Source organism: Megalopta genalis, chromosome 7, assembly GCF_051020955.1.
Source record: "Megalopta genalis isolate 19385.01 chromosome 7, iyMegGena1_principal, whole genome shotgun sequence".
In the NCBI taxonomy this organism is placed as follows: Eukaryota; Metazoa; Arthropoda; class Insecta; order Hymenoptera; family Halictidae; genus Megalopta; species Megalopta genalis.
In genome coordinates this window covers 20,115,114-20,140,567 of record NC_135019.1, presented here as the reverse complement: position 1 = coordinate 20,140,567, position 25,454 = coordinate 20,115,114, and the positions used below count along the sequence as shown (strand labels likewise).

Genomic DNA, 25,454 nt, shown 5'->3' with positions numbered 1-25,454 from the left:
TTCAAGCAACGTTGCAACGTAATTTCAAGCAACAATATTGGAACCAGCTGCAATTAATGCTTCTAAGTATTAATGCAATTAATACTTCTTACTCACTCATAAACTGTTGTCTACTTCGGATGTCACGCGTGCACAGTAGTAGCATTTAAAAATACCGGGCTACACATCAAAATGCGACTTTTCGAATCACTCTTACTGCGTAGCGATATTTGGTGCGTATCGGTCAACGGTCACTGATTAACTGGTCTTTAGATCGTGTTATTGCCTTACGTCCCTTTTCGAAGGGGAGATGATCGTAAATGCGACCCTCCTTCGGAAAGTCATTACCAGTTCTTCATCAATTTTTTCACATTTCTAGCTGTCGTAAACAGAAGAACATATTCTTCGCATTTTTTTCAATAATTTTTATCTTTGTAAATGTACAAAAATTTACTCCGTCCACATTGGGTATATTAACTAATCAGCAATTGCGGAATAATCCGCACGAGGTGCACCTGTCATGTTATTATTGCGATACATACTGAGTGGCGTACTATCTACCTGATGATAGTTAACTAATCCACTAATCAATATTAACTAATAGGTGATAGCTGACAAGCATCGCGGCGGATGCAAATGCGTTGACACGTCAGACGCAATTGGATCACGGTATTGTTTGTCCAAATTGTAATTTACGATCAAAATAATTCCTCTAACATCCTGAAACAATTCACAAGCCATTTCGCCTAATTTAAAAAATGTCATTCCGTTTCCAAGATCGTTCGAATACTTTTGCGAGAAAGTATTTTGTGAAACAACATTGTAGAGAATCCCGAATATTCTCGGAAATCTTGACATGATTGAGAATCCCGGAATCGTCGAGTTCTCGCACAATTCTAAACATAATGTTTACCTTTCCATCGTATCGATCGTTTATCGCTGCGCCAATTAGTCGGTTAAGCTCATCGGTTAAGCTGAAAATCCGGCAATTAAACGGGGGAGCCTCAAGTAAACCGTTAAAACGAGAATGATTTTCGGCAATTTTTGTACAACGTAAAACATTCACGAAACTTTTCCTTATTTTACATACGTATTCTTTGACATTTCAAGGTGCATCAGTTTCTTTTTCGTTACAGTTTATGGACGTTCACCGAAACAATAAATCTTGTTCCGATAAACCTCGACGGCGTTCATCGGTTTGCAGTCTACCATTTCTCAGTCTACCCACTTTACCCTTTGATTCGAAACAAAAAATAAGACGAACTTTTTGCATAACAGACCTATGCGTCGTACGAGCCTGAATCCTGTTTCAATGAATGCAAAGAGAATGATAAAACGTGGGTCTGAAAACAAAGGAGTGATTTTTATTAAAATAAAAATTTTACCGTTTTATCATTCTTTTTGCATTGTTTTAAATAGGATTTAAGTTGATACGACACGTAGTTCTATTATGAAAAAACTCCGTCTTATTTTTTGCTTTAGATCGAAGGAAAAAAAAGCTGGTTTTCATGCCGATCAATGCCGTCGAGATTTATGCGAACACGATTTATTGTTTCAATAATCGAAAATCGTCTTTATTTTAATGGATTACTTGAGGATCACCCCTTAAAAAGGGGACAGTGGCTCTCAGGGGGTAGCAGAAATGCAACGAACGCGTGAAATTCTGAGCGGTTCCTCTAAACCGAAGAAAATTTGTTTGCAGGTGACGTTATCGGAGAACGGATCTCACGAGAAGGTGGCAGCATCCATCGACAACAGCTGCCTAGAACTGACTCCGAATTCGAGGACGAGCCGGCGACTAGTTTTTCGGGTTTGCAGAAACTCGGAGTTCTGTCAGAAACACAGCTGCGTGAGGAAGTGTTGTCGAGAGAACCGCGTTTTTTCGAGGTTTCTCCAGTGCATTGATGTGGACGCGTCCTCAGCTCCGCGCCGTTTTTACGACGCGATCTCGAATCTCACGGAGGTTGCCTGGGACGGCACAGGTCTGGCTTCGCGAGAAAAAATTTAATCAACTTTTTCAGATATTCAACAGTACGCTGTCGAGAATTGATTGCACCCTCTTGCCCATTATTTTTCGTTTCAATAGGGCACGTCTGTTACGAATCAAAGCGATTACTTTGGCTCTAGTAATTATTACTGGCACGGGTACCGATTCTGTATCATTTACCAGCCAATCGAATTGAAAATTTTAATTAGAAGCTCGCCTGGTGATCCCCGTGTTCACGATTAAGCGAATTAACGCGCGATATGACATACTTCTCTGTGTGTTTTCCGTTGCGAATTCTTCATTCAGACTCCTACAAGGTGTCAAAAATTATGATATTTCCGGGAAATGTGGGGTTCCTGAGGTCATTTGAAGTAACTTTTTCCTTAACGAAAATGCAATCCGCGGATTTGTTTTTTTTGAGTTATTAATTGAAAACAGTGACCAATGAGAGAACAGATCTGCTGGCGCGAGACGGCCGAGCCAATGAACAGAACTGGGCTTCGTCCGTTCCTTGGCTCGGCCGCAATGCGCCAGCCGAGTTCGCCTCTCATTTGCTCACTGTTTTTCGTTTAATTTTCGTTTTACCTTTAAAATTCCACTTCTTTGTCTTGTGTAAAAAAAGGTTTCCCCTTGAAATCATCAAATAATGCACAAAAAGAAAGTCGGTTCGATATTCTGAAACGTAGAGCAGGTCAGACAAAAGACCTGTCTGCGTGTTTCTGTCTCGTAAAACACATAGCATATGTTAATTTTGCAAGCTGCTTTTTTTATTGGAAGTACGATCTGTTATAAATGTACACAGAACAGAATATCCAATACTCATCACGACTCTGTCTGCATCTGCAGGCATCGCAAGTATCGAAATTTTCAATGAATTTTCGGTATGTTGCTGATTGAGAAGATATTTGGGATAAATGCAGAGTTTTATGAATAATATTTAATATAATTCAATGCGTGTAAATGTAATCAATAACCAAAAAGAACGGACGTCTCCGTTTCAAGAAATATTAACGACAACTGATAATATACATTAAAAGCACCTACTGGTGCTATTTCACGAATTTTAAATATAATCCTTTTGTTCATTGATTATTTGTGGCTTGTTATCGTAGACTCGACCTCTGAAAAAACTTCACGAAAAAAAGATGTAGTGGTGTTAAGTCGCATAATTTCGGAGGCCATCTGAAATCTGCATTTCGTGAATACGTTGACGACATTTCGATCACTAAAACTGAATATTTTCTCGGGTTGTGTGGAATGCAACAGTAAGTTTGAGTAATGCAAACGCGTTGTTGCAATGTACACCAGTCCATGGTTAGAAATGTATTACCTGTTATTAAGACAAAACGTTGTTTTTATGTCGTTTGAAAAGTCACAATGCGTAAAAATTATACACTGCCGACATTTTGAGCGCCATATTTGAAATGAAGATTTTTATTGTTTAGTAGCATATTTATATAGCTCAAAGTTCGCACAAATGAATTTCGACAGTTGTTGCGTTTACCGTACCGCATTTTATTCGATTTTCCAAATGCAAAAACAAATCTTGTCAACAGTAACCGTGACTTATTGTAACAAACAGCTGAAAGAACGAAAATACCGTTTAATCAATGGATCATAAGAACACAAATTGTTAACAAAAATTATTTTATTTGAATCGCGATGTAGGATAAAAATATTAGTCATTCAATACATTTCCACAACCATGGATCATATAATAGTTACGATTTTACACGATTGAAATGAATATTTTTTATTATGTTTTCATCAATTCTGTTTTTAGCTTTAATAATTGTAATTTGTAGTTCTCGTACATTTCTGATTATTTATAAAATTGTATGTGTAGTCTTTGTTTTCGTAATTTTGCGTTTTCGTATTTTCCGTTTATTTACGCAAATATTTTATTGCTTTTTTCAAAAGAAATTAAATATCTAAAATCACAGGTTACGCTACTAGATTCTTGATTGAAAACTGCGCAAAACTGATATCTAGGCGCGATTCCTCTAACTTTAATACTCGTAGTTTCCAAGGTATTCGATAAAATCTGATTCACATCGCAAACTTAAAATAATATTTGCACAACTGTCGTCTCGATATTATTGATAGAGCACGCAGCTTTGGGTATAAAACAATTTTCAACATGGAAACACAAGTTACATGATAAACGGCAAAAGATTGTAGATGATAACAGCAACTATTTCGAATATCGGAGCTGCCGCAGTAATTTCTCAACCAAAATGTCGCAAGATTTAATCCGACTTTCATTTCGTACATGTAATATTTAATGCGAATCGTTGGAGTAAATTGACCCTGTTCTTGTATTAAATGCTTTTCGATTCTCGTTTGAAATGTTCTTGTATTATTCTTTAGGATACGATCTGCTGGTTGGTCGCAATTGCACTGATGTGTATAAAATAGAGTTAGGAGAAATATTGGGTTTGACAAAAGAGGGATATCTCCGACAAGCTCCCACTTTGTTAAACGACCTCAATTCCTACTGTCTGGATGTACTGGGCAATGGATCGGTGTATTCTTTGGTATGTTTCCCAGAAATCCAACCGGAGACATCTAATATCAAGTAAGAGACAATTTCTTGACACCAGTCACTGAATTTAATAAAAATGCTAGACTGTTGCAAATGAAATGGCGTTTGTTGAACTTCTCAGTTAAACTTTTGTTTAACGATCTTGTTAAATATTTCTTTAAACAAAATAGTCTCCTTCGACTTCGACACACTATTCCCAAGGTGATACTAAGACATTGATGCCCTTTCGAAAAGAAATCGGAAGAACGAAAGGTAAACAATTCATTAACAAACTATGCCAATTAAAACTTACGCTGCCATTATCTTCTCACAGACCGCTAATGTTTATTGTGTTATTATTGACATAAAAGTGTCGAATAGAACATCAAAAGAAATTGTTCTTACTTCGCACATCAATGATGAAGATTATATGAATTTCTTTCCTTTCCATGTTCAATAAAGACGATTTTTTTCCATTACACGTGTTGTACAATATTCATAAATGTACGCTAATTCACGTAATGGACGTATATTGTTCGAATTATGCATGTAGAACGCTGTCTGCAGGTCGGGAAGTCTGAATTGTAAAAAAAGCGCCATTTCGTGTGCAACAGCCTAAGTTTGGCAACTAATTTCGATTTTATTGTTCGCACATAAAATTATACATCATATAATAGATATCATCTTCATCTCATTATTTGCACCTTTCGGTTGTTCACAAAATTGTTGAATCATCGCAACCAGGATTGAACTCATGCAAACGTTCATTATTACATTTCATCCTCATTCTATATACAGTGACTCGTATTAATATTCGGACACCATATTGTTAGAAAAATTATTGCTCCTTTTTATTGTTTAAGATAGTATTATTGAATCAATTGTTTTCTCATATAGTAAAGCACTTCTTAAAGTAAGTAGAAACATAAATTTTGTTTATTTATTCCACATAGTATTTTATATAATAAGCGATAAACAAGATCGTGACAAAATTCTACGTCACAAAAATATTCGGACAGTGAATGAATTACATTAATTTTATATAAAATGAAAATCTTTTTAATCATGTTATCATAATATTAATACTTTGTCGGTTGACCCTTTTGTTTTATTACTTTATGTAATCGCTTGGGCATGTTACAGATGACTTTATTTAAATAATGCGGCGAATCCGTTTCCATTCGTCCAACAAACGTTGTTTTATCTTTGTTGTTGTTTTTGTACGTGTTTTACGAATTTTGCGGTCCAATTGATCCCATAAATTTTCAATTGGATTTAAATCAGGCGATTGAGGAGGAGGATCCGTAAAGATTAAATTTGTTTTCATCCGAAAATATTACATCATTCCACTACCAGCTGTCTTTGTAAAAATAATCTTTTTCAAATTTGCAAAAAAAAAAAAATGGTGTGGCGTAAAGTAAATACAGAATTAAACATTTCAAATTTAAGAAAGACGGTGAAACACGGTGATAGGAGTGTAATAGTGTGGGGTTACAGTTATAGTGGGATCTCGTCTGTAGGTGTAGGTGAACTAGTTTTTATCGATGGTATTATGGACAAAATGAAGTATTTGTACATTTTAAAAAAAAATTTGATTACAAGTGCTATAAGTATGGGTATACGTACAGTTTTAAGTTTTATTAGGATAGTGATCCTAAACACAAGGCCAGAATTGTGCAGGAATATTTATTAAACAATTGTCCAAAGGTACTGCATCCTTTTCCTCAATCGCCTGATTTAAATCCAATTGAAAATTTATGGCATCAATTGGACGAATTTATTTGTTAGACGAATGGAAACGGATTTCGCCGGATTATTTAAATAAAGTCATCTGTAACATGCCCAAGCGATTACATGAAGTAATAAAACAAAAGGGTCAACCGACAAAATATTAATATTATGATAACATGATTAAAAAGATTTTCATTGTATATAAAATTAATGTAATTCATTAATTGTCCGAATATTTTTGCGACGTAGAATTTTGTCACAATCTTGTTTATCGCTTATTACATAAAAAACCATGTGGAATAAATAAACAAAATTTATGTTTCTACTTACTTTAAGAAGTGCTTTATTATATGGGAAAACAATGGATTCAATAATACTATCTTAAACAATAAAAAGGAGCAATAATTCTTGTAACAATATGGTGTCGGAATATTAATGCGAGTCACTGTATATGCGACGACTTTAATTACAACCTGCTTACGCGGAGAAATTTTCAGCTCTCCCTCGAACCGCGGTTCTCCCGGTGCTAAAAACTGAAATTTAATCGTATTGTTCCCACAGAATCGCAGAATGTACGCGTTTAACTATAAATATCTTCATATTTGTATGTTTTCACGTGCTACGTAAGCGTTTCGCATTCCACTGGCACTCTCTACCAGCGTCGAAAAAAAAAATACTCGGTACATTCGTTACACGAGAAACGAACGATCGTCATTAGTATGTCGCGTTGTCAATGGAAAAGTTTTTCAAGATATTCTAGAACTGCACCGAAAATATCTTCGAATTTCGTTGAAAGGAAAACAGGTCCTTTTATCGCGACGGGAGGAACGATGCTAAATAGAGGAAGCCATAATTCGGAGACAGTCGCCTTATCGTTCGGCGCGCATTAATCCGCGAGTCTGAAACTTTTAAGCCGATGAATGTCGAACGGTTTGTTTGACTTCGTAAAGTTTAAACAAGTACATAGCCAGTCGGGACTGGATAGATCTGATGGAAATACCAACCGAAGCATCGCGTTTCGTCTCAGTTTTACAGTTTTTGGGCGACCGCGTTCGTGTCTCTGAGTCATTTTGTTAAACGAACCTCCGATTTTCTTGTATTTCGATCCATCCTGTTTTTCCTGAATTCGAGAAGAAATTGATTTTATATCAATCTCTACGATGTTCTGATCTTAGCAAAATCTCTACTCGACGAGTGGGATTGGTAAAGGCATTAGTAGCCATTTAAAAGAAACATAAATATTTTGTAAAATATCGTGCTTTCTCAGCGTCAAATATCACATTAAAAATATGTATAGTAACAGTTTAGACAATATTTTAAGTATTTTTCTGGTTTCATTATTTAAGAAGAAACTAAATTTGTAGGCACACACACACACGACACACAAAACAAAGTAAATATCAGCCGAAACTAATTAATAACTCAATTAAACGAGTATGTACCTCTTTGATGTTGTAATAATGAATTGTGGTTGTCGAAAAACGTTCGCTTACATTTTAAATGAACGAAGATATTTTTAAATGATAATTGACCGAACGCACGTTTCCATTCTCAACAAACGAACATATTTTTAAACGATAATTGTTCGAAAGCGTTTGCTTTCATTTCACAAGCATACGAACATATTTTTAGACGATTCTGTATATTCCATTCTCGCGCGAATATTTTTCGTACGTCAGACGAAAATCAAATCTATGATTATTTAAATAATCTTCCACTATTCACAACTTTGTTAAAATTCATTTGAAAATCATTTCCAAGATTGAGCTTTTTTATCGTTCGTCTTTAAAAAAAATTTTACGTAAATGAGTGCTCGGAGGGATAAAATGTACCGTCAAAGAGAATTGTATTAATTTTTTCTTGTTCTACATTTTTCGGTATTAATTTCGCATTTAAATTTGTCGAGCAATTTCCATTTCTAATCGTAATATGGCGAAAGCAGCTCGCTTTTCCACTAAAGAGAAACGAGAACGCCGAGTTCCTCAGAAAATTATAGATCCTATATTCTGGCTGTGTCTAGAAGATTGAGCATTTCTGCAAACTATTGTTCCCAACGAAATGTTCGTAGTAAACACAAAATTTTAGGAAAGTGCTTGAGAACCGAGCAGTTCCCGCGATGATGAATATTGTACTTGTATCGATGCCAGGTAGCCAAACCGTTTAGCGTCGACGTAGATATTGTGCACGTTCCTGTACCTTCGAGCAGAGGGATAAATAACAATGGTGGAAGCCCATTTGTCTGATGAGTGCACAAGAAACAACGAAATGCTGCAGTTGACTATGCATTCATTCGCTGTATCATACGCTCATTCCACTGATTCGTTACAACTTCCCGTTTGCCAACACATTACATGCACCTATATTTCCAATTAAACATCAGACTGCACCCAGAGTTGGGCATCGTTTAAGTAAATGTTCATTTAAACGATTATTTATATACAAAATTATTTGTTACTTGAAAGTTCAAGTAAAACACAAAATAATTAGTTATCATTTATATAGATCTAAATAAATTATTTAAAGTAATAGAATTTTTATTTCTTCTTTATAAATACAAATTTAATTGTTACTTATTAATCGTCATTTAATTGCTTGTTGTTTATTCGGTACAACAAGGAGGAATGATTCAAGTTCTTCAATAACAAAAAAAGAGCAAAAATTATTTACTATTTGTCTTTTATCTAAATTCAAATAAGAAATAACGTTTGATTTGCAGAACAAATGTACAAACTATGCATTGTATAATATATACCGCAGACGAAAGAGAAGCAAAAATTATTTAATACTTGTCTTTCCCTAAAATTCAAATAAAAAATAACATTTAATTTGTAAATAAGAAATAAGAAAAAAATTATTTGTGGAATGAAAATGATTCAATGAAATATTAATTTAATTTGTAATTTGTTATTTATTGTTTAAAATAAAATTTGCCTAACTCTGACTGTATCAAGATAAATGAACCCACGGAAATTATAATCAAACGACAATCCATTTGTTATCACCTCGAGTGTTAGACCGTTTAAATTATAATAAGTGCATAGGATCAGCTATCCAGATACTGTAGTTGACGCATGTTTCATCATTGTTGCGCAAGTATAAGTTCATTAGTCGTTTGTCGGTCACCTCCACATTAAGATTCACGACTTCATTTTATTAACACGCAATTCCGAGAAGCGAAGGCTATTTTGTGCCCATTTTCCTCGTACCAGCGTCCTATGTTTTCGAATTTACACGCTGCACCATGTGCATCGCACATGCATTGCCGAAGCGAGTGTAATCAAATCATTAGAGTGACAAGAATTAACACAACATTCACCTACACCTGATTTGTTAATCAAATACCGTTAACTAAACATGTCCCGCGTTATTCAAATCACAAATATTTTCACTGTGTCAAAATGCAGTGACCTGCAGTAGTATAATCATAATTTCTCGGCTGAGGTTGGATGCATTTTGTTATTCGCCTTCCTCGATGGTAATATTTCGACATTTTTGAAAAGCGTTTTGAAACTGTCGCAATACATTTAAAATAACAAGTAAAACAACTAAAATTTCGTTCACGATAAGCAAACACTGCGGATGTTTATGTAAAATGAATATTAATAAGCTGAGACTAATAATTGACATTCTCACACTTTAAAGATTTTATCGGCCGGCAGATTTCTGCTAGTTCTTTTAAAATCGTAGATCATCAATTTTTATGATCAAAATTTTTTTTTTTATTTGTTCAGACGTTACAATAATTTTATCTGTAATCCATGAAATTACTTAGATTAACCCTCGGTCGGCAGACCATTTTTACATTTCTACTCACAATGTTCATGACTATTCAGATGTATTTCCTTTCTTAACAGTTTGAATAGATTAACAATAATGTAAGAACATTTTTAATTATATACAGTTGTTTCTAGCGTCGATTTAAAAATACTGATTCAAAATTACCCGGTAACTGCAGTCTGTGGGTTAATGTAATGTAACAAGTTCTTTTGAAATTATTATTTAAAAGAAATAATAATACAGGTTTATAAAAAACCTAATCTACCGGCTGCTTCGAATGACATCTATTCATTTTTGACATACAGTGATTTCCGTTAATATTCGGACACTTTCCAAAACGCAATAACTTTGTTGAAACAGGAATTTTTATTTTAGATGAGATTTCTTTTAGACCATAACTAGAATGCTTTTTTAAAATTTTGCTATTGCTGAGAGTGACAAAAGAACATAAAAACTCTTGTTTTTTTAACAAACGTGTAACAAACGTGTACAAATGTGTTTTGTAGATCTTGGTAAGTTATATGCATATTAAAAATTTCACCAATATCGGTTGACCTTCTTATGAGCTGTAAATAATTAAAGATCGCAAAAATCGTAGTTTTGTCCTGATTTTTTACACTTTCCACCAATAAGTGTGAGAAATTTTCAGTTTTTACAATCTTTTAACGCTTGTAACCGATTTCGATGACATTTTTAGCATGCATATAACTTACCGAGATCTACAAGTCGCATTTTTTAAATTTTCGTTATAAGTTCAGATAAAAAAGTTAAGAAACGAGAGACTTTGATTTTGTTTTGTCATTCCAAGTAACAGCAAAATCGTAACAAAGTAATTTAATCATTGTGTGGTATACTAGTCCCTCTATTATCTAAAAGAATACAAATCGTTTGTTCTAGTTTTAAAAAGGTTATTGCATTTTAAAAAGTGTCCAAACATTAATGGGAGTCACTGTAAATGTATAAAATCCGCAGTTTAATGATAAAGGATTCACTTGAAAACCACAAAATTGTTTTCGTTTTTCAGGTATATAATTACGAGTCTCCTAGAAGTAATCAGCTGCGTCTTTTTAGTGTTGACGTTGCTGGTGTATATTTTTATACCTTCCCTGCAAAATTTACATGGGAAGACATTGATGTGTCATGCTGCGAGCCTCCTAGTGTCTTACATTTGTCTTGCCATAATGCCATGGGTGACACCACCGTCGGGAGTCTCCAACCTTAGTGAAAACATATTTTGTTCCATACTGGGTATGTTATTGCTTCATTGCCGTGCAGCTCGCGACTAATTAAAACCCGTTACTTGCGCACAGAATTTCTCTTCTCGGAAACATTGACCATCGTGATGCTACTAGCAAGCGGACTGCGATTTGACGCGTTATAGTAATCAAATTAAATAGAAAGCACATTGTAATCAGAGTGAATTAAAGGTGTGAACTCAATTATTTCATTGTCAGTGAAACTGAGCTAATTTTTTTTGCAGCGTAATTAAACTTCTGCCGAAGACAATGAAAGCTGAACAAGATTTCAGATATCTAAACTTCCATTTAAATGACATCTTGAAATTACCATGACTTTTGTTTATTTATAAAACAATTTACTTTATTTACAATGTTTAATTATTTTTAAAATTGATGTTTCAGAAGTTGATATGATTTTGAAAACAAGTCCGTACGATTTATCATATGGCTAAACAAAATGAATGATAATACGATAATTGTACAAATTTTCATTTTCTTTTATTTATAAATGTTTATTTTCTTTAATTCTGACTTTTGTAAAACAGCGTATGAAAATGGGAGTTTGCATAACAAACCACATTCCAATGATAAATATTCGAATAAAATATCATTCTATTATTTGTACAGTAATTTTTAGTAATTCTTCAAACAATCCGAGTTGAAAGAGTTAAAATAGATAACACAGAATACTATTATTCACACATTACGATACGTTTAGCTTATTAAGATCTTTTGCATTAAACATAAATCTCCGTTTCACCTGAATTCCTTCAGAAGGTTTTCACAGATAAAAATTCGTAGTCTATTATGGAACATGACAGGCGAACACGATGATTTTAATAATAAATAGAGATTGAGGATTTCTCATTTCAATCTTCCATGGTCGATGAAACAAAGCGTTTCGCCTCAAGTTTAGCGTCTTCAATTCTGAAACACCGAACGCAGCGAATCCGTTCTCAATTGCATACAATTACGTATTAGCGGATCACATCGGTGAGTTATTTTCAGAGTTTCGTCGTCTTGTGGAAAGTTAAACCGTCGTGTTCGGGTTTGCGCAGCGCGTTCGAACATCGTCTGCCGATTTCGAAGCATCATCGACACCGTATATAGAACGCGTCTCATTGTAATGTTTCGATACTTTGCTCGAGAGAAACGCTCGATAAAATGTAGTATTCGCAAGACTCGGAGACGAATCTGCTTTCAGGTTACGGGATGCTGTTCTCGCTGCTGTCTGCTTTTTGCTGGCTAAACGTCATGTGCTTCGATATATGGCGGACTTTCGGGTGAGTTATTCACGAGAATCGGAATTTTCTTCTGTCGCCAACTTATCTTCGGAGAAAGAGTTTGTTCGAAAGGGTAGTCTAGCCTGGACGCGCGCTTTCAAGACAACGTTTGGGTATTAAGTTATTATTAGAGTTACTATTTATAAGCGTTTGGTCTATTGTCATAATTTAATGCAGGACATTTTATTAATGGTCTTGAGAGTTATTGTTAATTGCATACATTCTTATATGCGACGAACGGCAGTTTGTTCGATTTGATTGCGGCTGTTGCTGAAACCACAGTGAATCATTTAAAATCAAAATTTTGTCGCAATGACGAATACTTAAACGGGAATAATTAATGTAAATATAGCAGTTTTAACTGATTCGCTCCCATGGACGTGTTATGTTGCGACACCGATACTGTACGTAGAAGGTAAAAGACGAGATATTTCGCGATGTCTGCGGCACCGCACGAACGGTATTGCGTCGAGGGATAACACATCCGTGGCATCGCACAAGCGGCATTATGTCGCGACATATTTCGTCTGTGACCTTATACAAGTAATATCGGCGTCGTGGCATAACACGAGAGAGAGAGGGAGAGGGAGAGGGAGAGAGAGAGAGAGAGAGAGAGAGAGAGAGAGAAAGAAAGAGAAACGGTTAAGAATACCAGTTATAAGTCGAACGACAAGGTATTGTTTGCTTCTTTAAAGCTTAAAATATAAGTTTTCTGCATTAATAGCAAGAAATAGAAACCAAATGGGAAATTGTTTCTTCCTTTAGTGATTTGAATACATTGGCATTCTTTAATTCTTCTAATCTGCCCACTATGTTAAATTTCACGTACTCCATTCTGCCATAGATGCATAAAATCCGCAATCTAGAATTATTAGTAAGTCTAACAATTTCTGACAAAATATATAAAAAGTGCTATCATTACTTGAAATATGTATAATATAAAACGTTGATTTCGTGTCGCATTGCATTTATCTGATTCGATCAATATAACAATCGTTTTCACAGTTAATTCTACGTAATTACATTTCTGTAAATAATTTAATTTAACGAATAGTCAGAATGTTAAAAACTGTTGAAATTATGTGCTGTAACAATTAATATGAGCAATTGTAGAAGTTGAATAGGAACCAATTTTCTTTACAATTCCCTTGACAGAATAATCGTTAATAATGTATAATCAATTTCGCAATGGTTCAATATTAGTATTCGAAGTTCACTTTATAAAACGACATTCCATGACCGCATTTAAAAATTGCAATAAAAATATTCGTCCGTTCGAAAGTTGCTATTTACTTACACTGCACTATGTAAGTACAGTTATGCATTAGCTCGTCGTTCACTCGTATTGCTTTCATACAACGATAATAAACTTCTCGACTCTTGGCAAGATTTTGAGAGCAGATGTTCCTTATTGCCAACATACACTGTTCGCCTAGTTATATTTATTGCTACAGCATCGATACATAAAATTTACATGCAATCATTTTTCTAAAACTTATTTTTTAACATTCGTAAAGAACAAGTCTCTTAAAATCGCTAAGATAGTGGAGTCGTTTACTGTGACGTGACCAATTACTGTGCCTTTAGTTTGTCAATTTTTTCTATTCTTTCATTCTGTTTATATTTGAATAGAAATCGGAATCATTCGATAAGTGTAAAGTTAATTATGTCCGAAAACGAAGCAAAACACAGATTGGCAACCCACAGTAATCGGCTTTACCTATTAACCCTTTGCACTCGAGTGGTGACTCTGAGGCACCACTAAAAAATTGTTATATCAAATTCCAAGATAATTTTTATATTAACAAAGTTTACATTTAAGAAATTGTTAAAGGTGTAACTGTTGTACGAGTCACCACAAGACTCAATTTCATATGCATAAAATGCACTTTGTCATATAAAATGGAAATACTATAAGTCAGAAAAATTATTTTAGGTTTACGGTTAAAATAGCTTCGAGTGCAAAGGGTTAAGAAGATCGACTGTTCGGTGTTTCTATATAGTCCAAGGGGTTTTCAAAGCTACTCAGATAATCGAGGTGAAAGTCGACTCTAAATCGAGGCATAATAAAGCAGAAATTAGTTATAACGTGACTCATCTACGCGAAGGGCGGTGTAAAAAAAGACGCTTTCAATGAGGCACGGTATCAAGCACGCGGTCTTTATGTAGAAACTTTTCAAAGAAGTATGCGGCAAGTACTTTACAGGTTACGTTTTTTTATGTGTCATCGGCGTGAAAGATCGCGTGGACGGCGGAGCTTACTAAAGTAGTTTCTGTTCAGCTCAATTTAGTTTCTCGCGGCCTCTGAATCTGCGTCGAGTGTTCTACGCGATACCGCGGTCGCTTTTTTTCTCAAAGAAGTTACTCGAACGAATTGAATGGAGGTTGAAAACGACGAGGAAACAACCTATCGATTGTCCGACTAAAGAGCTGCCGGCATCTTAGCCCACAGCCGGTGTCCCTCGCGTGTCAAACGGACGCTATTGTAAAAGATCAATATAATAAAATGCAAACAATTCTTTTTACGACATATTTTACGCAATGTTCTTTTCACATCTTTTGCATTGAATGAAACGATCTGTCGGCAAACTGCTTTTTTTTACACTCATCGTAGCATGCGCTGTGTATATTTGCGTTTCTTTTACAGTTGTTTGTTAACACCTACTCAAAGGAAATAACTTTTTAAAAATTGGCCCGAATGACTTGAATTCTTCGAAGATCTTACACCGAATAGAAATTAACACCGAATGATAAAAACAAATTATAAGATGTTTTTCCAAGCTTTCTTCATCGAAAATCGGTTGACGCATAGTTAAGTTATAGTCACTGAAAGATGTGAAAATTACCTGCTTTTCGTTGAAATTCGTGAAAAATTGATATTTTCACGAACTCTAAATGTTAACAGCACGTAAAAACGCGCTATACATTACATAATTTTACGTTATATATAATTAACGTTATATTACCGTTCTCTTAAATTGCCATAACTAACATTCCAAAAAATGATGCTTCGAGTTAGTCAAATCGTTTTTAAATAGGTGAAAGCAAATAAATGGAATTACATTTGGAACTCTACGATGTCTATAGAATATTCGAGCGTTGCTTGAATGGTAAGAGACACCCGATGTTCAAAATTCAAATAAATAAGACATTTTAACTAAGAACGACAGTGTACTTCATCTTAAAAAAGAAAAAAATAAGTCATAAAGTCTCAGATGAATTTTCCTAAAATTAGCAGAATAATATATTTTGGAACTTGAAAATAGCGTTAAATTGACACGAGGAAGGGATGATGGTTAGAATTATTTTTACGGAACACTTTGCGCTCGAGTTCAAACACCGTGCTCCGAATGGTTATCTTCTCGCGAATGTGTTTTGACTTTCGTTCAGCCGGTGATTCTGGGAACAATGGCATTTATTTGGGACAACGTGTCTTTCGATCCTGTATTTTGAGGAATAGTTATAATCGCCCTTGGATTACATTCTGCACCTGTTCGATCGCACGAAGACCGAGAAACACGAATCTTCGACAGCCGTGTTCCACTTATCCGGCGCGTGTCGATGCGAAAGTGCATCCGTCGTGTTTCGTGAATATCGATCGCATAGGCCTTCGTGCGATTCGGTGGCCCACTGGTTTTCAGAAATCATTTTTGTCTGCCGCACCAGGTAAACAATTAAAAGTTCCGTGTCTAGACTAAATATTCGTACGAAAAATATACCGTGTATTCGTGCAAGGTATTTTTAGTTAACTTGACGTATGGCGTTTCAATAAATCGTAGAGATCGAAAGGAACAGAAGTAGTCTAAACGCGTGTAAAATTACAGAGAGTACAATTTTTTACAGGAGACTGCGCGGGAATTATAGCGGAGGACACTCCCAAGGCAAAAGATACCTACTATACTCTATATACGCATGGGGCTTGGCATTGTTCATCACGCTATTCTGCCTTGTGAGTGACAAACTGCCTTTCCTGCCGAGCAACGTCAAACCGAACTTTGGGCAGATGAGATGCTGGTTTTCAAGTGAGTCAACGAACTGAAAAGATTTGAATCAAATTGAATGTTTATTTATCGAGCTCTAAAGTCTTCTCTCGTCTTTCTTTCCTTCGTCTTTTCACAGCTACTGGTATGTGAATACATTGAAAGGCGACGGAGCATGTTCAGCTTTGAAGAGAAATATAATTTCACGCTTTTAAATTTTATGATAACGAGAAGATTTTCATTAGTTCAATGTTAAATTCAGTTTTAAATCAGTTTAATCAGTTCAATGTTAAATCGCCACTTTATTGAAACGAGATTAATTTTGACTAATTAAATAGCACATATTAGATTTTTATATTTTATTATATTTACTTCGAAGCAGCATTTTTTTTCAAACATTCCCAATAAGCGACGTCTTAAATTTTACTTCCATTTTAGATCTGAACGTCGTACGCCCTAAAATGGACGTCTTTAAGACGTCTATTTTTAGACGTCTTTCAGATACTTCAAATAATTCTTCAAGGAATTTTTTTATATTTTCATGGTTTTTTAAATAAATCAGTCAAGAGCTTTTAAATACAACTGTAATATGAACGATGAAACCAGAAGATGAAAATGACGATGTGAATTTTGTTTCTTTTTATTCAAATTGGTGGTCGTCAAGAGCGTATCGATTAGCAATTTATTTTCTATAAAGATAGCTTTTCTAGAAGTTCATCCGTTATAGTAGTGGCCGTCGGGAAAAGTGTCGTTAAAGTGCCGATGATTGAGATCGGTACTGTTCGATACTGATCGGTACTGAATGTGTTGTCGGGCAGCCGGGATAGCTCAGTTGGTGAAAGCAGTCGCCCGGTGTGCCAAAGATCGTAGGCTTAGACAATTTAAAATTTAGATTTCGGACTAAATAAGTGTCAGAAGTAGCCACCGAGCTGTGTGTTAGAAAAGGCGCGTATATCACAACTAACCGATTTGTTTTGTCAATGGACGTCTAAAAGACGTCGTTTAGACGTTCGCATGACATCTTAAACAAGTCCATAAGACATTATTTGTAACACAGGTCGTTTGTAGACCGTTCGTAGATCGTTCGTAGGACGTTCATAGGACATTCGGGACGTCTTATAGACGAAATGTTATGTACGAAATCTTTTTGACAGATTCAGTATTTCCTAGATGACACTAATATTTTACTAAATTTCATTCCGAGAAGCAAAATCTGTCTCCAAATTTTATAACACAAAGTATTTTAAGTCTTCAAAAGTCATATAAAAGTCTCTGACCAAGTCATATTTGAATAGATACTACTTATGCATTAATGAGATCAATGTAATGGAGTGAAAGATTTAAAACTTTAACGTATTTGAGACATCGTTTTGCCGAATCAATATTTCAGTAAGATAACACTTCACTAAGATAAGATATTTTATTAAGATCAATTTGACGTAGAAAAATTTACATTCAAATTTTATGTGCGCTAAGATTTTGACCAATTCAGTATTTCAATAGTACATACTTCAATATACGAAATCGTAGATACGATTGCTGAGAGCATTTTTTTAAACAAAAAATAGCGTGTAAGTTAGACAAATGGGATAGAAAAACTAATGATATAAAAATATTAATAAAATCACACACATAAATATTCTTGACCTTACATACACGACCTTCATTCAAAAGTTATGAAAAACTTTAAATAGTGCAACGAAGCATTAAAATGGTTTTTAATCATTCAAATGATATAAATCCTTCCTCAAATCAACGTAAAAAATTCTCACTTTGTAACTTATTAAAAAAATGCATTAGCTTTTATATCAACATTTCCTCCATACTCGTATGTGATTATTACAATTATTTTTCTTATTAATGACAAAATTGTCCATATCAAATTATATGCATGCAATAAAGTCTGATCCGAATAACTGTTACCATTTTATCGTGCCCAGTTTAATAGAACGAGGTGCATGCACGCGAGAGATCTTTTCAGCTAAATTAATATTTCATTAGATAGCAGAATTTAAAGAAACGGATTCTGTCTTGGAATTTTCAAGCTTTAGATATTAACGAACACGCGCGCTTCGATGAAGAACGTTCTAATAAACGTTCCATTGCGCTCTCAATATTTTAATATCGAATTTCCGCAGCTTCTCTGCATGTAGTACATGGAAATAAAGCACGGCTGGTTTATTGGGTATGATGTCGTTGCATTTATCTGCGATTTATTTCACAATGGAGTCTAGGATACATACCTTTCGCTGCAGCAAGATTGCACTGTTTTTTTTCATATCCGTTTTATACGTATTTTTCATTTCTCGTTGTTCTGAAAACAGAGCTTTTTCAGGAAGCTTTCATATCATTGCACGTGTGCAGCCCGCGAATTTTCGCTCGGCGAATCGGAATACCATCCTCTCACTCTCTCTCTCTCTCTTTCTCTCTCCCTCTTCCTCTTTCACCCTCTGTTTCTCTCTCGCTCACTCATTCATTCTCTGCCTCCCGCTCTTTTTCGTTCTCTCTCGGGTGTCTTTAAATTTCTGGAATTAAAGCGACATAATGCGAGAGCCCCGGTAAAAGTACAACCAGCGAGGCTCCCCCAGGATTTCCGTCCGGTGGAAGGTTAAATTGCGGCCGCGGGTTTCGCGCTTTTCCAGATCAAATATTGAATTAAGGTTGCAGCTTTCGTCGGATTTCATTCACGTTCTATTCCCGTATCGCTACAGCGTTTGCGGAAATTCCGTTGTACCGTGAACACAGATTGCCGCGGCTTCGTGACACCCGTTTCGATGGAAAAATTCTTCTTCCCGAAGCCGGTACTTATTTCCTTCTCGACTAATAGGATCAGATTTCACTCGGAGCCCACGTTTTTCCCACTCTCCTCTCTCGCAGACGGAAAGCTTCCACGGGTATTTTTCTTTTCGCCGTGCCGCGGTCCCGCTTTTTCGAGTGGGAAATAAGTCATTTTTAAAGTTTCAATATGTAATTGAAAGCGAAGAATAGCGACATTTAACACGATGCTTTTTATGACGTTGAATAAACGTAGATATATGTTAACTGAAAGTAACATCTCGAAGTATTTTCCAACCGTGGATTCACAAAACGCGTTCAAATACGTATGTATCTTGACCACTGCGTGACTGTTCGGTGTAAGCTAGCCAAATGATACATGGTCTCTCTTCTGTTTCGCTAAGGGAGTGCCAGCCATTTAACTAATTACGCTAATTAGTTTGTGTGGGTGGACGACGTTTTTGCATGAAATCCAGTTTTAAGAGTCGCCTCGTTAAAGACGACTGGAGACTAAATTCCTTTATTATCCAAATGTTCCACAGCTGCTTCGTTCCTTCTTTTTCCGACTTTCGTTGAATCGAATAGCAAGCAGAAATTCGTTATAATTGTCTGCAAGGTCGGATCTTAAGTGTTACTTTATATTCTCTCTACAGAGAAGGTATTCTGTCGAGGATTCCTTGTTACCATTTTCTTTTACAGTCGCAAGGACGCCGATGTAATTAAAAATTGTTTCTTGAAATCTACTTTGACTCTTTTCATTCGTCTGCTATCTTGACAGAAAATATTTCATCGCGGATATGGTTGTTGAAAGAATTATATAGTAGTGCAGTATTGCATTTACATCGTACACATGCAATTGTAGAATGAACAAAGTTAGTTAGAAAAACATCTCTAAAGTGACAGAACGTTAAAACGATAACAAGAACGATAGAGCTTATTAAATGAATTTTTCAAATATTAACAGATAATCGAGCTCTTCTTTGAACACAAATATATTAATACCAATGTTAACTATTTTTTTCTTCTACCATTGTTAATGAGGATACGTTCAACCCTATATTCAACCTGAATAAAATAAATTCTCCCTAATTGATCCACAGCTTGAACATAAAACTTTCGGCTCATTTTTTATTTTATCGTATTTCCTCTTCCCAAATTGTCCATTTTTGTTTCCAAGCTGAGGGTTTTGTCGCAGGGGTTACTGCGACGGTTTGTATAAAATAATCCGAGAGTTTTTTTGGTTTTTAAATAACGAGAACTTTAATATAACTTGTAACAAAGGCGATGAGATACAATGTGTAGAAGGTAAAGGTAAACGAGTGACGGATGATACAGAAATATGGACACGTTGAGAGTCGGAGGAAAACTTGCTAACTGACTTCTCTCGGTCGAGAGGTCCTCGTATTTATTGGTAGGGAAAGTCCTTGAAATTGGTAAGGGAAAGTCCTCGGGAAGGGCGAAGGCCTTACCCGAAGATTTTCCGACCGGGGTGGTCCGGGACCTATGGTCCGAAGCTGTGTCCCAACGTTTTTATTGTTTTATTGCGGGGTGTACGCCTTGCGTCGGGAAAACCCGAAAAAGGCATGTGTACACCCCGTTTTTGAAGGACGTGTCTTTTTGTGTCTGGTCCGCCACATTCACCCCCCTTCCAGTGATTAACGCTAAGGTACAAAATTGGTTGAAGAAAAAAAAATATTATACCTATGGGAGTATTAATAGTGGACAGCACTTTTCATGTTTTGTAATATGCGTACGTAAGATATATCGGAGTATATTAATAAGTATGTTCGTGAGCTAACGGCATTCCGAAGAAGTCTGGAAATTTTACTTTTCTACCGGAACGTGTTGTCGTTGGTACGTTTGAAGTGCCTCTAGGTGAAGACACGTGTTTAGTTATTTTTGCTTTTTGACATGGTATGCATGTTCGAACCCATTGTGTGCAATCTTTCCGCATGGATGGCCACACAAACCTTTCTGAGATAAGTTTTATGGTGGCCCGTGTACCTGGGTGGGCTAATCCATGGATCCGTTGGAAAACCTTCTTGCGGAATGACGGTACAATATAAGGGCGGGCTCTCTGTGTAGAAATATCGCAGTAGATGTTGGCTTTACACGGTTCAAAGAAAATAGATTTTAGTTGTAGGTTTGTATCGGATTGCAATAAATGTTGTAGTTCTTCGTCATCGGTTTGTGCTGCGGCGAGAGCTGAATAATTGATCTCTTCGATTTCTTCGATTCTCGATAGAGCGTCTGCGACTACATTATTTATGCCCGAAATATGTTTTATGTCCGATGTGAATTGTGAAATGTAATCAAAGTAACGAAACTGCCTTGGGGATTTTTCTTTCTTTTGGTTAAAAACATAAGTAAGCGGTTTGTGATCTGTGAATATGGTGAAGTTTCTGCCTTCTACAGCGTAAATGAAGTACTTTATGGCTTCGTAAATAGCGAGAAGCTCGCGATCGTACGCGCTATACTTAACTTGTGTTTTTGTCAGGGGGCGAGAGAAAAATCCAAGGGGTTGCCAATCGTTGTTTGTCCTTTGTTGCAAAACGGCTCCTATCGCGTGGTCAGAAGCGTCCACAGTTATTGATAATGGAGCATTTATTGCTGGATGTACCAACAGCGTGGCGTTGGCTAGGCCTTCTTTTATTGCGACGAAAGCTTGTTTGGCCTCTTCGGTCCAATTGATAGGTTTGTTGCCTGTCATTTTTGGGCCTGTCAGTAGGCCGTTAAGGGGCTTTTGTCGTGTCGCAGCTGCTGGCAGGAATCGACGGTAGAAGTTAACCATCCCAAGGAAACGGCGTAATTGTTTTACGGTTGTCGGCTGAGGGAAGTTTTTTACGGCGTCGACCTTATGTTCGGGTGGGCGAGTGCCCTTCTCGTCTACCTGGTAGCCGAGAAATTTGACCTGAGAGGCTCCGAATACGCATTTGCTTGGGTTTATGATAATGCCATATTCCTTAAATCTTTTGAAAATAATCTCGAGGTGTTGCAGATGTTCGCTCGGGTTTGCGGAAGCTATTAAAAAATCGTCGAGATAGGCGAAGACGAAATCCAAACCTCGCGTAACTTCGTCTATGAATCTCTGAAAAGTTTGAGCTATCCCGCAAAGGCCGAAGGGTCCGTATAAATATTCAAATAAACCAAAAGGTGTAATTACGGCGGTTTTTGGAATATCCTCCGCAGCTATCGGTATCTGGTGGTAAGCGCGCACGAGGTCGATGGTTGAAAAGATTGTTTTCCCGTGTAGATTTTGTGAGAAATCTTCGATGCGTCGTATGGGATATCTATTCGGAATTGTTCGTTTATTCAACCCGCGGTAGTCGACGCAAGGGCGCCATTCTCCGTTCTTTTTCGTGACCATGTGCAACGGTGATGACCATGGGCTCTTAGAAGGTCGAATAATCCCTTGCTTGAGCAGCAGGTCAAATTCCGCTTTTGCTGCTTTATAGCGGTCCGGTGCGAGTCGTCGGACTTTGTAAGAGATAGGCGTTCCGGGGGTCGTTTCAATATGGTGCTCGATACTGTGTTTTGCAGCGCTAGGCGTGCCCGCGGGATGTGTAATTTCGCTGTATCGTGAAAGTAAGGCGTGATATTGCGTATCGCCGTGAATTGTCTTGATTGTGACAAATTTGTCCCGTACTATTGAGCCTTGCGTAGTTCGCGATGTTGTGCCATCGACTAAACATCTGTTTTTGATGTCGACGAGTAACCCAAAATGACCTAGGAAATCCGCGCCGATGATTGGTTTAGCGATATCCGCTACAATAAATCGCCATATTAATTCGCGACGTAGATCGAAGTCGACTCTCAGTGTAATTGTCCCATATGTGGGGATCCTTGTGCCGTTTGCCGCAAACATTTCGTAATTTGAGCGCGGCGGGTTCGTCGATAGGTACGTCCGAGGGTAAACGCTCACGTCCGCGCCAGTATCAATGAGGTATTGAATTCTTGACGCTTTTTCAGTGATAAAAAGGCGGCTTGTAGGGAACTCGTCATATGTTGCCGCGATTATTGACGAGGATTTGAGTTTCCCGGATTCGCGGTGCACGGAGAAATGCATTTTACAGCTTTATCCGCGAAGCGTGCGTGGTACCAACACATACCTTGCTTACCACGACTATGGCTACGTTGCCGTGATCTGCCTCGCGTGAAGTTTTTACTGCGTGGTCGGGCTTCTCTTTCGGTTAATCTTGCTGTCAGCGTGGCTACTTGACGCGTTAAAGCTTCTACTTGCTGCGCCAAATTGTTGTCCGGGGCGGGTGTCCTGTCGATGCTGGCTACGTATGCTCTCGGTGCGAGTTCCACTATTTGGTCGGCGAGTAGGCCGAGTTTCTCCAACGTCGTATCCGTGTGCGTAGCGAGGATTGCTCGTACATGCGTCGGCAACCGGTTGAGCCATATAGTTCGAACTATATTGTCCGGCACTGAATTTTCCAGTCCCCTTAGGTACCGCAAAAACTGTGAAGGTTTCCGGTCTCCCATTTCTTCTTGCTCCAGGAGTCGCTGAAGACGCGATTCGTTCGACTGCGAGAGGCGCGATATGAGCGTCTCTTTCAAAATTTTGAAGGGATTTTCAGCTGGAGGGTTGATAATTAGATCCTGTACCTCTGTTGCATACTTGGTTTCCAAGTTCGAGGCTGCGTACCAGAACTTCTTATTCTCACTTTTTATTCCCGCTATGAGAAACTGTCCTTCCAGTTGTGCAAACCACATAGCTGGCACCTCGGGTGTGAAGCTAGGTACGCGTATATTAATTTGATTTACCTCTACACCGGAGGCAGTAGTTTGGATGGGGCTGGCGTCCGTCATTTCGTATGTATTAAAAAAAAAGGTTCACACAGTTTGTATAACACCACTCGGATCGCGAAGTTCGTATGTTGCCGAACGGAATGTCACTAAGAGTTACTAAGTTCTCGGTTATCACGCACTCGCGGTACTCTCGGATCACGTCGGGGGTCACCAGTTTGTCGCAGGGGTTACTGCGACGGTTTGTATAAAATAATCCGAGAGTTTTTTTGGTTTTTAAATAACGAGAACTTTAATATAACTTGTAACAAAGGCGATGAGATACAATGTGTAGAAGGTAAAGGTAAACGAGTGACGGATGATACAGAAATATGGACACGTTGAGAGTCGGAGGAAAACTTGCTAACTGACTTCTCTCGGTCGAGAGGTCCTCGTATTTATTGGTAGGGAAAGTCCTTGAAATTGGTAAGGGAAAGTCCTCGGGAAGGGCGAAGGCCTTACCCGAAGATTTTCCGACCGGGGTGGTCCGGGACCTATGGTCCGAAGCTGTGTCCCAACGTTTTTATTGTTTTATTGCGGGGTGTACGCCTTGCGTCGGGAAAACCCGAAAAAGGCATGTGTACACCCCGTTTTTGAAGGACGTGTCTTTTTGTGTCTGGTCCGCCACAGGGTCAATTAGGGAGAATTTAATTAGAAGTTGTATTTAGACTGTAGATTTGTTAGCAAGATAAACATTTTTTAAATGCGGCTAATTAAATAGAAATGTACTGTTTCCCTCACTAATTTGAACAAAATCGAATTAAGATTTTTTCCTAGTCTTTTATTTAATCGAATAGCTTTCATCTTGAGTATATGAAGTTCAATTTTGTTGTCGTATGTTACAGGCAACATGATCGGCGAACTGATATTCTTTAGGGTACCAGTCGCGATCCAGTTGACGTCGAACGTGGTGTTCTTCATTCTCACGTCTGAACACTGTAGCAAGGTGAAAGCCGAGATAAGCAAGGTGACCGACCCTTTGGATTTCAGGAGCAAACGATTTCACGCTGACAAAACCAAGTGAGTTTTATCGACTGTGTTTTTTAAAAGCTAACACAAAGCCCAAAATCAATTCCCGGTTATGCAGGAAATATATTGAAGATTAAAATTAAACAGCCGCAACTCAACGATAAAGTAGTCGACGTTTTAAGCTGTTGTAAGTTAGCGAAAGAAAATCGGAAAACGATCCACACCGGCTTATCTTAAAGGATGAAACTTCCACTTTTTACACGCGAAAGTTATATTTTCGAGAGTGTTTTTAAATTATGAAGTTAACGAGAAAAAGATAACGCTGCGCTTCGGGCACACCTTTCACTCAAAATGTGATAAAACGGCGAAGAAAAATAGTACATCAAATTTTATGGAGCCGTTGGAAAAGAGGGAAACTTT

At 37.0% G+C, this 25,454-nt stretch overlaps 1 protein-coding gene across 9 annotated transcripts in view; it reads left to right on the top strand.

Annotated features, from left to right (window-relative positions):
* LOC117219858 (G-protein coupled receptor Mth) overlaps window positions 1–25,454 on the top strand; it is a 58,240-nt gene that overhangs the window by 31,180 nt on the left and 1,606 nt on the right. For all 9 annotated transcript variants that reach the window (XM_033469374.2, XM_033469370.2, XM_076523724.1 and 6 more), the window contains 6 exons: window positions 1,682–1,961; window positions 4,337–4,544; window positions 11,023–11,246; window positions 12,441–12,519; window positions 16,363–16,541; window positions 24,911–25,085. In XM_033469374.2, the coding sequence (XP_033325265.2) occupies window positions 1,682–1,961; window positions 4,337–4,544; window positions 11,023–11,246; window positions 12,441–12,519; window positions 16,363–16,541; window positions 24,911–25,085 (1,145 nt within the window). The remainder of the gene's footprint in view (window positions 1–1,681; window positions 1,962–4,336; window positions 4,545–11,022; window positions 11,247–12,440; window positions 12,520–16,362; window positions 16,542–24,910; window positions 25,086–25,454) is intronic.